General features: G+C 37.3%; 1 protein-coding gene across 3 annotated transcripts in view; it reads left to right on the forward strand.

Moving 5' to 3' along the window:
- Positions 1–13,242, forward strand: part of SLC39A10 (solute carrier family 39 member 10) — a 136,217-nt gene that overhangs the window by 106,073 nt on the left and 16,902 nt on the right. For all 3 annotated transcript variants that reach the window (XR_006606324.1, XM_004772149.3, XM_004772148.3), the window contains 4 exons: positions 4,873–5,042; positions 7,319–7,519; positions 11,079–11,199; positions 12,399–12,767. Coding sequence is in view for 2 of the 3 variants with exons in the window: in XM_004772149.3 (XP_004772206.1) it covers positions 4,873–5,042; positions 7,319–7,519; positions 11,079–11,199; positions 12,399–12,767 (861 nt within the window). In the remaining variant the exon portion in view is untranslated. The remainder of the gene's footprint in view (positions 1–4,872; positions 5,043–7,318; positions 7,520–11,078; positions 11,200–12,398; positions 12,768–13,242) is intronic.

Raw genomic sequence — 13,242 nt, forward strand, 5'->3', positions numbered from 1 at the left:
CACATGCTCTGTTCGTCTTGCAAAGATTCATGGGGCTTGTTAAGCTGTTAGAGACTCTGAGGGAACTTGTGTGGCCAAGAATTACCCAATCTTTCTGATCATTAAATTCTCCTCTCACTCCCCTCGGAATACCACCTGATGATGAGCACGGTTTGCTCAACACCAGTGTAGATTATTAAATTCTTTCAACGTATACAGTAGGACACTGCCAGTTTAAGGAGCTTCTGGTAAGCAAGGAACTGAAAAAATTACCTTATTAAAGGGGCAGAATAATTGACATCTTTTAAAAGTTTTTTTTTTTTTTTTATAATTTCCAACTCTGTCAATCAAGTCAAGGTATATAAGGAAGAATAATTAAACTATATTATAATTGTCCCAGTTGTGCCCTCTATATTACATACAAAATATGTTACTGGAAGTTTTTAGTCCTAGAAGGTATTTTTTTCTTAGATCAATTTATTAAAAAATCTTTTGAAGATAGCAAGCATACTAAATATATCTCCTCTAGTTTGAAAAATGAGACAATACTGATTCTAAAAACAGATGTTCTCTCTATATAAATGTGTTCAAAGTTATACAAATTATTTAATTTTAATCTAAGAGCATAGTGTTTTTCTCATTCTTGGTTTTTATGTTGGTCAATAACCAATTTCTTGATAATCACTTGACTGTGTGACCAGAAAACCAAAAGCATTTGTAGTAATTATTTTTTTTTGAAGTGTGTGTTTATATGCATGCATGTTTGTGTATGTATATATATATGTACCAACTCCTTCTGGAGGGCCACTGTCCAAGCTCAGTGTAATACCATTTTACTGAAGGACTCCCAAGTGGCATCATTCACATTTTATTCTAAGTAAATGGCTTTCCCAGAAAGATACATTGAGAATGGCACCCTGGTGGGCAGAGCTCTGATGCTGGATAGATTTATGTAAGGCTTTCGTCTTGATGGGGTTATGTTTTTTTGTATTTCCTGAGTTTCAGATGTCTAATATCACAAATGCCGAAGATTTTCTAATCATAAAGTGGGCTTCTCTTTTTAAAGCATTTATCTTAGTTCATGAATTTACTTTCCCAAATGGATGAGAAAGAGAGAATTTCTTAGCTGATTCATAAAAAATTATACCTGGGAGTGTGTAATGTGTGACGTGTACTCATTTGCATACACATGAACTCATAGACCCTTTCGTACCACGCCCTCCCTCAACCGTTTATGTAAGCACTTGGGTAATTTAACTGTCAGTGATTGGTCCTAAGTCACAATATATTGAGCTCACGTGTCATATTGGCAAATGGATGTTTCACAAATTCAGTTTTGGTTGATTCATCATTTGGTAACTTGGTTTTTAGCTACTTAACCAAAAGCTATTTGAGACTCTAAGTCATCTCAGAATAGTGCAGAATGTTTACGGTTTCATAGACTCTTTCTTAGACTTCTTCATATTCAGAACATCCTTAGCCAGAAATTAAGATGAGAATCTTAGGATGGAAATATTTGCTTAGAATAACGTTCATTTTCAGATAAAATTTTTATGACTAGGGAATAGAATCACATTTTCTCTCAACTCTTTAATGATTAGCTTTTTAGAAATTTGCTTATAAGAATAAGAAATATGCTTATATAAGAATATGTGTCGGTTTAATAGGGCCTTACTCTGTAATGTCAAATTTTAAAATATGCTTCTAATGCTAATTTATTAAATTATTTTGTGTAAGTTAATCATCTTAAATGTCTACTATATCAAATTAATGGTATTTTCTTTATATTAAGATACAGGAATTTAATTTCTATTGCAGATACCTTGAAAAGCAAATCCAGGAAGGAATGAATATATATTTCCTAGTGTAGAATGTAATATAACCCTAGAAAAAAGAAAAGATTAGATTAAATAAGATTTACCCAAGTAGATTTTGGCAAATGTAGATTGTAATTTAGTATCTTAATCTGGTTATATGAATTGTCTTGGACTTGCGAACATAGGGCTAAAATAAGACATACTTTAGCTGAATAATTCTGGTGACTAATTCCAGTGCATTTTTGAACAAAATAATTCTGAATAATACAAATTTCTAGTAGTTATGAAAAGTCATAAAATTTGTTTATGTAGTATATTATGAGTTTCATCTGTAGTTTTGGCAGTCCCCCCCATCCATATATATTAGTGAGTATGTACAGAATATCTTAGAATATCAATTACTGGCTTTTCTAAGTAGTTTAAAAAAATTAACATATAATTATTATTGAAAATAATAATTATAAATAAAATTAATTTAAAAATTAATAAAAATTAACATATAATGTATTATTTGTTTCGGGGTGCAGGTCTGTGGTTCATCAGTCTCCATAATTCACAGTGTTCGCATAGCACATCCTCCCCAGTGTCCCTCACCCAGCCGCCCCATCCCTCCCACTCCCCCCCCCAGTAGTTTTTAGTGCTGTTTTTTTTCTTTTTTTTTAATTTTTTATTTTTTATAAACATATATTTTTATCCCCAGGGGTACAGCAAGCTCTATTACAAATGCTGTTTTTAAGTTCTTAACTGAAGTTGCTTTTAGATAGATTGTTTTGAGAAAAAAGTACTTCTAAATTGAATTATTGCCAAAGTAAGGAAAAATACATTTGGGAAGGGAGAGTTGTATATTAATATATGAGACATTTTACCTTTAGGTTAATGTATTTATTACCAGCCTCAATTTGTCGTGTTTAGTTATTACAAGTATCTTTTGTCCACTTTTTTCCCAGATAGTATGATTGGCTGCAGAGCTGTGGTAGTTTTGACAAACCTTGATTGGTTTAGTCGGCCCGTAACTTGATTGTCTTCCTGAGTCTATGTATACTAATGGCCCCTTTAATCTGGCCTATTCACTCAGGCTCTCCCACTGATTTTATTGTTCCTGCCTGTGCTTGGGGGGACAAGGAGATAAACTAACTTGGTCATCATCATTAAGTCAACTTTTAAACCTTATTTGACCTTCTGTTTTTCTTTCTAAAATAGGGTTTTTGACCTCCGTTCCCTTTAGCCCTACAGTCCCAGCCGTAGTTGAGGGACTCCTTACCTTACCCATTGGCTTTGCTAACAAGGATGTTGACTTCATAATGAATCTTTTTCCTTTCCCACTTCCTTCCTTCCTCCCAAATCTTTGTAGGTATTAAAGCCACTGAATCCACAGTCTGGTTGCGTGTTTCCATCTTCGTTTGGCCTTTTCATTTACCCGTGTTTGTATTAGAAATTATATGTTAGAGATCGCGTAATCCATAGAGCTTCCATTAATAGTATATGACCTATTGGTTTAGTCCTGCGATTTAGTTTAGATTTAGTTTATAATGTTAATGTTATTGGAAACTTACTAAAATGTCAAGTGAAACAATCCAGTTGTATTGATAAAACTCAGCATCTAGTGGGTCAATTAAAGTTTTCATTTCGTTACCTATCCTTCTCTTTGTCTTTGACAGTTTTTTTACCTTGTTGCAGAAATGTATTTTCTTTAGTTCTCTTACCATAACAGTGAGCATAAAATCTCTCGGCAGATTTATAGTCCTTTTGGGTTTGATGAGAAAAACAGCACTTTAGATTCAACACTTTACAAAATTATCGTTCTTTAGTGAAATTTTCTATAGATAAAAATTAAGCAGAATTTTAAAAATATTCCTATTTCCTTTAAGCCATTAATAGAGTGTAGTATTTATTTTTTTAGAGAGAGCAAGTGCCTGTACATGTGAGCAGAGGTGAGGGAGGGGTTGGGGGGGCAAAAGGCAGAGGGGAGAGAGAATCTTAAGCAGGTTCCACACCCAGCATAGGGACATATGATGGCGTTGGTCTCACCATCCTGAGATCATGAACTAAATCAAGAGTCTGAACTTAACCTACTGAGCCACCCGGGTACCCCTAAAGTAATCTCACTTTAAGTGAAAATGCCCCACCCCCTGAACCATGGGCCTTATTTCTGGTATCTAATCTGTTTATCAAGAGCTGTAAGAAATGTGCAGAAAATGCCCCCTTTTCTGTCACACTGGTGTATTTTCACAAATCATATTGTGGAAACATTTCTCTTGTATTCTGGTTATAGAATATAATTATTACTATATAATAAATGTAGAACACTATATATCATGTCATGTATTAATATATAATAATATATATTAATAATATAATATAGAATATCATAGTTACTGTATAATCAGTAAAATTATATAGTGAAATTTTTAAAAAGTAGAAAATGATAGAGAAAGCCAAATTGGAAGAAAGGGAATTTGGAGCTGGTTGTGGAGTAAAGATGGTATCACAGGGGATGGTGTTGAATTATCTTTTGAGAAACTTAGAAATGAACTGCAGAAAAACCTAACAGTAGTAAGGCTTTTTTGTATCTCTTTTGAATATGTTTCCATTTTGGACTGATACCTTAAGCTTCTTAAACTTTGCATTAGAAAGATTTACAAAGTTAACACTAGATACTTGGCTTCCTCTGATGATCACAGGAGAGTTTTATAATTCTCTAAGTCAACAGTTTGATTGCTATGGCTTTACCTTTATACCTTGGTAGACTTTTATTTATAATCTAGATATTAGGAGTGAATCACAGCCAGAAGTCATTTGAAGTCCCTGTTTCTGATAAGGTGGGCTACTGAAAGTACTGTTTGTGACTATACAACGAAGGTCTGAATTTCTTAATTCTTGTAAGTATTCAGTTTGGCTATGCAGATATTTGTCTTGTTTTTACACACAGTAGTGCCAGAATGTAAAAGTTCTTAAAAAGCATAGTCAGGGCAAGATAGTCTATGTCCCATGACTCATTTATCTTATGTTGATTGTTCTTTAGAGCTGTTTGGTTTATATGTCATATTAACATTGACTATTGATTTCTTTCCTACAGCATGGATTTGTGGTATCATTTCTATCACTGTCATTAGCCTGCTTTCCTTGCTAGGCGTGATCTTGGTTCCCATCATTAACCAAGGATGCTTCAAATTTCTTCTCACATTCCTTGTTGCACTAGCTGTAGGAACAATGAGTGGAGATGCCCTTCTTCATCTACTGCCCCATGTAAGAAAACTTTTTAATCTTTAAAAAAAATATATATATATTTAAGCTAAAAGTGTCCTTCATTACCAAGCTATGTAGCACACTAACCTAGTATTTGTTTTATTTGCTTGTAGGATGAAGTATTTTTTCCATTGCATAGTTTTAATAGCAACACTTTTGAAATAAAAATAGCAACAAAAATTGGTAACATCAGTTTTACTTTTTCCCTGTCACAGTGTATACATACCAAATCACTATGTCGTACAGTTTTACTTTTTCCCCCATCACAGTGTATACATACCAAATCACTATGTCGTACACTTTAAATGTCTTACAGTTTTGTAAGTCAGTAGAGCTGAAATTAAAAAAAAAAAAAAATATTGCTCTGTTAGCAGTTCTGAAAATGAATACGTTAAAAGGTCTTTATCTGTGATCTGTGTATCAGCTGTATCAGGAAAGCCTTGAGAAGAAATACATTAGGGTCTCGCAGTGATTGTGCCCCATGGCCGGTGTGCCCAGGCGTCATATTTGCTCGGGAAGAGGTGGATGCGCTCCGCTGACAGTTTCGAGCATCGAGCCCTTTGCATTTGGGGCTGTTTATGTTTTCGCCTGGCAGACCACTTATTTTCTTCTATTCCGGGACACTTCTTTTTATTTATTTATTTTTTTAAAGATACACTTATGTGAGAGAGCCAGACAGAGAGTGTGGGCATGGGTGAGCCAGTGGGGGGGCGGGGCAGAGAGAGCGTCCTCAGGCAGACTCCCCGGGGAAGGCGGAGGAGCTCCGGCCCTGGGCTCCATCCCCGTGAGCAGGAGATGGTGACCTGAGCTGAAACCAAGCGTAGGAAACTCAGCCGACTGCCCCAGTGCCCTGTTTCTCAGGAGACACTTCTGATGTTATGATCTCGTGCCCACACGCCTAGTTACCTTGCTTCTTCTCCTCGAGGTAGGAGTATTTTATCCAGTATTACTGCTTTTACTTCAAATTATGAAAATCCTGGGGCTTTTTCTTTTCCAAATATAAAATTACAGGTTTGAGATGTGGTGGTTTTTTTTTGTTTGTTTGTTTTGTTTTTTTAAAAATATATATTCTTACCACCTCCTTTTGGAATATTTGGGAGACAGAATTATATTTTCTTTTTAAGTAATCTCTGCACTCAGCGTAGGTCTGGAGCTTACAGCCCGGAGATCAAGCAGGAGTTGGCTGCGCTCCCAACGGACCAGCCAGGTGCCCCCAAGAATTGTTGGTGTGTTTTGTGTAATCTTTCTCCCTGTCTTCACTTTTAGTGAAGATTAGAGATAGATATCTGGAATTCTATATGGCAGGGCAGTGCCTTAAAAAATTGATTAGTGAATCTTCAAATTGTGAATATGAGTTTTTTTTTTTGGTCAGTTGATTATTAGTCGATTAGTTACTGATTTCCCGCTTTGTCCCCGCCCCCTTGCTTCCCCTTCCGCCAGTCATCAAGAATAGTGACATCTTCAAAACCGGGCCTAATGAGAACAGTGAAGCAAGTCTTGAAGTAGTCAAGTTGAAGTAGTCTTTTACTGCTATTAAACTTATTTTTTAATAAGAAATATTAATTCCTTAAAGCTGAATGGTCTTGCCTTTGAGAAGTTTAGAACCTTCTTCAGTTGGCCACTAGCAAGTGAGAGGGCATACAGATACTCGAAGGAAGGAAAAGACTTTAGACTAATTTTCTAACTTTGAAGGTCACTATTGTGAAACTTAACTCCTTTCACAATTAAAAAAAACTTTGTGTCTATACATTTATTTTTGCTAAAGCTTTAAGATGTGGAAAATCAAACACATGTTTAAGTATATGCTTTTGCTGTTGTTCTACTGTGTAAGCATAGGTAACATCTCACTTTTTAAAAATAAAAATACAATCAATTTAAGAAAAAGTTAGATTACAGGGATTTACGGGTCATGTATGACCTGCTGGTGAAGTAGTTTGTTTTTACGAAATGTTAGGCATCTTGTTCTTGTTTACTTCAGTTTGCAAAGGACCCTCCTGCTTGATGGTCTCGCTACAGTATGAATCTTAACCCCTAGAGGCATTTGAGTTTGTGGTCTTCGTTTCAGAGTGACCATGGAACAGGCAATACTTCCCAGGCCACTTAGAACGTCAGCATTAAATAGAGGGCGACTTACAGTTCAGTGAGATAATATTTACAGAACCACTTTAAAAATTTAAAGATATTTTTTTCTGTGTTCTCTAGGAGATTATAATCTCAACATTTTAAAAGGCATTTTTAATTACATGTTCAGAAGTTTTCGTTATTCTTATTAATAGTCTCAGGGTGGACATGATCACAGTCATCAACACGCGCACGGGCACGGGCACGGGCACGGACATTCTCACGGACACGAATCTAAGAAGTTTTTGGAGGAGTACGATGCTGTATTGAAAGGACTGGTCGCTCTAGGAGGTGTCTACTTGTTATTTATCATTGAACACTGCATTAGAATGTTTAAGCACTACAAACAGCAGAGAGTAAGTATTTTTTTAATGGCTTCTTCCATTTTCTGAGATAAAAAACGTAACAAAAAATTTCATTTTCTGGCCACACGCTTAATTATGATGTTGGTAGATATTAAAGGAAACACGGACAGTGATCTTCGCTGTTTCGGTCGTTATGTTGGTCATTCGTGGTCCAGATAGAGCAGTCTTCATTTCAGTTCCTTTGTTGGATTTTTTTCTGGCTGACTTGAATAGGATAGAAAAAGCTGTGGGCCAATTTCTGCTTATTTCCAAAAAAACCAAAAATGTATAACTAGAAAACAAGTCTCATGGGTTCATTTAGGTCTATTTTCAAGTATAAGTGGCTTTCATTGTCCTGTCTTTCAAGGAAAATGTTTTCACACAACACATTTCCTCATCAGAAATGCTAATGGTGAGGCGGCTTTAGATCCGGGGTTTCGTAGGAAGGAAGTAGAATGAAGTGAAGGGAGTGGCGGGAACCCCCCGGGGGATGATGTTAGACTATTGATTAAATACCTGCTTGTCCTACACTGTGTTGCGTGGCACATTTGTGAGTATCAGATAAATACCTAAAATAATTTTCCCCCTAAGTAATTTCAGGGCTACTACCACTGACCTAACCTTTTCACAGCCGTTCACGTCTGTTTCTGAAGCTCTGTCTCAAGTGCTTCTCAGTAACATGTTTGTGGTACTAGTGCGGATTCTCTTCAGTGTACCCTGCTGAAGAGGAACAGTGTGTTCTGTCTAGAGGACGTTTAAAAAAACCTTAGACAAAAAAGAGGAAATTCTTACATTTTGCTGGTTTACTGCAAATAGTTAAAAACAAAAACAAAAACCTTTTTCCTCAAAAACAAAGGATAGTCATGATCATAATATGTGTACAGACCACTCTTAAAATACAACCTTTATGTTATTTTTATGGATGTATTTTTTTTGTATATGTATGTGTTTTTTTCTTTGAGATAAAATATGGTTTAGAACCGAGCTCTAAACTGGGATTCGGGGGAGTGATTCTAATTCTTGCCCAGGCACAAACTGCAGCTGTGAAACTCTGACTCATTTATCATGATTTCCACTTGCTAGCTAAATCTACGGGAAATAAGTCCTACTTTTTAGATATATTTTCGTATCATATTCTAAATAATATATTTAATTTAAATTGGCACGTTTTAGTCTGGACATCATTATATTTATTTGCCCCCAGAGAAAGGGTGATCCACATGATGTGCCAATAAATTAGTATCCAAGGAGTGGGAAGAGGGCCTGGGAAGGATCCGAAGGGAATGAAATCGAGCTCTGTTCTTTGCAGGTCTTGTGGGAAGGTTGGGTGAAGACAAGAGTAATGGGGGAGGAATGCCAGGCTGAGCGCGGCCGCAGGAAGTGAGTCAGAAGGGGAGCGATGGGGGCTTGAATTTCCAACCACGTCCTAGGAAGGGGGAGTCCTAGGAAGGGGGAACGAGAAGCCGATTAAGAGGATTTCTTTCAGTGAGAGAAGAAGAGTTGATCATTGATGACCTAAGAAATGGAAGAATTTTAGGGTCTATTGCAAAGGATACAGAGAAGTTTTGGAATTACCGTGAAGCCCTAATTTTCCTCAGTTGTGTATACCTGCTAATAACACCGAGGCAGCAAGCATTAATATATAATATGTACAAGTTATTAGAGTCCTCATAACTTACAGATAAGTATAAAATGTAGTCTTTCAAGAGATCAAAATAGTTTCCTGTTTTTGTTTTTGTTTTTTTTTAAATCATTTAAGCTTGGTCCCCCTTTTGAATTTAAATTTGCTGGCAAAATTAAATAGGTTTGTTTTTGTAAACCAGTATAGGAGAAGAGAGCCCCCAGAGCTTGGTAGTTCTTTCGTAGATTTGAAATTGTGGGAAGTCAGTAACTGAAGGGAGCACCCAAATCTAGTAGTAAGGAGTCCTTCAAGTGTGTCGAAGAAAGGGACCTGGGCAGGTGAATCAGTGCTTGTCTTTTATGATAAATAGGACAGTGAGTAACCAGAGGAGAAAAAGTATATGGCATTTTTTGAGGAAAGGGAATTAGTGATATTTGAACAGAACAGACATTCGACCATCTGTGTGGCGGAATCAGTTATTGAAAGGAAGCTTCCAGAGCACAAATTAAGTAATACATCAGATGTTGACTGGGTTCAGCAAGTTGAGGCTTTGAGGGTAAACGATTTGGCAAGTTCTTAGGACAGCAGACAATCGGAACCAAAGCAGTTAGACAGAATCCCAGCTAGTGTTTGCATTTTCTTCTTAACACTTCTGTACCGGGGTTGGCTTTTTCTCCCCTTCCCCCCACTTTCTTCCCCTTCTTCTTTAACTCACGACTGCTGTTTTGTTTCTCCTCTCTAGGTTGTCTCCATATTACTTTGTTCTGACAATCTTGTGTTTCCCCAGTTCTGTTACTTACTGCTATGAAGCAGAAAAACGCACAGCTTACTGGCTTAGAACAATTATAAGTAGCAGTTTATTATTTCTCTTAATTCTGTGAGAAAATGAGGCGAGATTCACCAGGAAGTTCTGCTGCTGCACTGGGGATCCGCTGCGGTCCCTCACCGTACTGCCTTCAGACTCCGCTGGCCTGGTTTGCCCTGGACAGAGCGGGGGTAGAAGGTCCCCAGGTGGTCTTTGCCTCTGCCACATGGCCTCTCCTCGGGGTCTGTCCTGAGTTTCCCCCTAGCATAGTGGCTGGCTTCTAGCTTCCCTGAGCAAGAGCAGAAGGTGCCAGGCGTCCGCAGAGCGGTCGCGCAAGTAGCCCGTCGTCACTTTCTTGCGTTCCGTTCGTCAGAAGGCCACAGCTCATTTGCTCCCTTAGATCTACAGAGATTGGAAGTAGAAGTGTAAGTGGGTGTGACTTACACCGATAAAAGAAGAAAGCGGACTTTGGCAGATAGGAGAATCCAACCTAAACAATGAAAGACAATAATTAGGATTCATTAATAATTGAGGATAAATTAGATGAGAAAGAAAACTGTATTGCAAAACTGTGAAGAGTCGGTTACTGATAGGTCGTTTTCACACATCGCCACATTTAATCCTAAGAATCTGTCATTCTTATTTTACAGATGAGCATTCTTACGCCCAAGTCTCACAGAAGTAAACTACAGATTGGGGGACTTTAATGCAAGGGTGATTCTGGCCATTATGTCCCATGTAGGGAAATGTAAGATTGCATTCAGGACGATGAAATTCAAAGGAATGAACTTTAGTTTTTTCAGAACTTCTTTTCCCACACACTATTAAATAAGGCAGATACTAAGCGTATTTGACATTTCACTCAGGTGCGTGTAATACAGTTCTGTGTATCCCAGTCTATACTTCGGAGTAGATGAATTACCTTTTAGTTGAGTCATTGGGAAAAAGAAAAAGTGACATATAAATTCAGTTGGCTATTTTATCTAGTTAGACCCCTTGATTAATCTCTAAAAACTTTTTCTCACTTTTTTCCTAAATAATTTATGAATAAAATGTTAGTGCCATTTATTCCTGTAGATGTTAGTAAGTAAATATTGTTGTTAATTGTGGCTGCAGATTTGATGCTAAAAGCAGATTCTTTTCAGGGAAAACAGAAGTGGTTTATGAAGCAGAACACAGAAGAATCAACTATTGGAAGGAAGCTTTCAGATCACAAGTTAAATAACACACCAGATGCTGACTGGCTTCAGCTCAAGCCTCTTGCCGGTAGGCAACAGTTCTGACTAAAGAGAAACTTTTAAAATATAAAAATTGAAATATTGCTTCTAAACTGTGCCAGTGTTTGAAATATCTCCTTTTTGTGGCTTTCATAATACTAGTTTCCAGCTTGTATTTTCTTAAATGTGAGTGTGTCTTGTGATTTTGTTAGTGTTTTCTTTTAGCCTTATTTATTCTGAAATGTGGGACTAACTAATTACATCACAGGGCAAGGAATCTATTGCACATTTACAGGGAAAAAAAGAATGAAACAAAAAGGTTTTGTAAGCAGTATGCTCGTGTTATTTTTAGATCTTGACAATGCAAAATCTCTGTGCCCACCGCATGGGATTGGTTTCGTCCGGAAGAGGGCGAGTGGCGAGTGGCCTCCGTATAACAAAGTCTCTGCTCATCCATTCGTCCCTCCTGTTGCCCGATAGATGTGATGAGCAGCTTAAGATTTTCAAGGAAACGTAAAAAATTCTTTTAATCTAATGTTACCTTTTTTTTTTTTTTTTAAACCTGTGTTTCCCTGGAGTATACAAATGATTTTTTGCAGAAAAGGGGCAGACAAGACTCTAACTGTATTCCGCTCCAAAATACAGTTTGAGAAGTAGTCGGCTCTTTGTCACATAATAAACAGCTTCTGAAAACTAGGGGAGAGGCCAACCTCAGTTAAAAAAAAAAAAATTTTATCAGATGTTGTCTTCACTTACATGGATTTCTGAACTCGCTTCTAGTGCTGATCTGAGCAGCATTTTCCGGTGGGTGGAGCTTTGGGGCGTGCCAGCTACTTAAATTCTGTTTTTGTTTTCTTGCGTGATAAGGGAATGTTAGAGTGGGTAAACTTTAAGGTTCCTTCTTGCCCTGGAAAACGGTGGGTCCATTGTCTGGTCCTGTAAATTCTGCAGTAACTTTCTCCCCTTTGGTGTTCATGATGTGCTCGTTAAGTTGCCCGCTCTTCTCACTCTGCTGCTCTGGGTCTCAGCGCTCCCACGTACTTCATCGGCTTCATCTTTTGGACGCTCAGAACGCCAGTGTGTTGGGTGCACATGTGTCTTTGCTCTGTTTGCTCTTACACGTTTACTTGGGACTTGTAAAAGACATTCACTTGAGAAATGTATATTGCACGGCTATTCTGCCTGACTTGAAATTAGCAAAGAAGCGTTCATGTTGATAAGATATGTCCTTTGCTGTTAAAAATACAGGAACGGATGACTCGGTCGTTTCCGAAGATCGACTTAATGAAACTGAACTGACAGATTTAGAAGGTCAACAGGAATCTCCTCCTAAAAATTACCTTTGTGTGGACGAGGAGAAAATCATGGACCATTCGCACAGCGATGGGTTACATACCGTTCACGAGCACGACCTCCACGCCGCTGCCCACAACCACCACGACGAGAGTAAAACTGTGCTGAGGAAACACAACCATCAGTGGCACCACAAACACTCTCATCATTCTCACGGGCCCTGTCACTCCGGATCTGACCTGAAAGAAACAGGGATCGCTAATATAGCCTGGATGGTGATCATGGGGGACGGCATCCACAACTTCAGTGACGGCTTAGCGATTGGTCAGTGACTTCATCTGGGGTCAGAATTCATTGTTCTTTAAGACCGTTTTCCTTTGTCCACAGGTTCAGTATTAATATTATGAATTACAATACATAAGATTAACTTTGGGAGATGAACAAATACACTGTCAGAGATTGCTCTGGTCGTGTGATTTTTTTTTTTTTTTTTTTTTTTTTCTCTTTCCCAGGGGCTGTGTTAAGGTTTTCAGTATAAGTTTATTTGGGGCGTAGAGATTAATTTTACTGGATTTTCCTTTGAACATATAAATGAATGTCTATAAATACTACTTTTATAACATTCCAAGGCATAATCACCATATGAATGGTGATTTAACATTTTATTTTCGAATTTATTAGATTATTAAATTATTCATTTAATGGTGATTTCCAAGGCATAATCACCATATAAATAGTGATTTAACATTTTATTTTCAAACACATTTACAGGACCCTGAATGTATAATTTCAATCCTAG

This window comes from Mustela putorius, unplaced genomic scaffold (assembly GCF_011764305.1).
Source record: "Mustela putorius furo isolate JIRA1106 unplaced genomic scaffold, ASM1176430v1.1 tig00000275_pilon_pilon_pilon, whole genome shotgun sequence".
Lineage (NCBI taxonomy): Eukaryota > Metazoa > Chordata > Mammalia > Carnivora > Mustelidae > Mustela > Mustela putorius.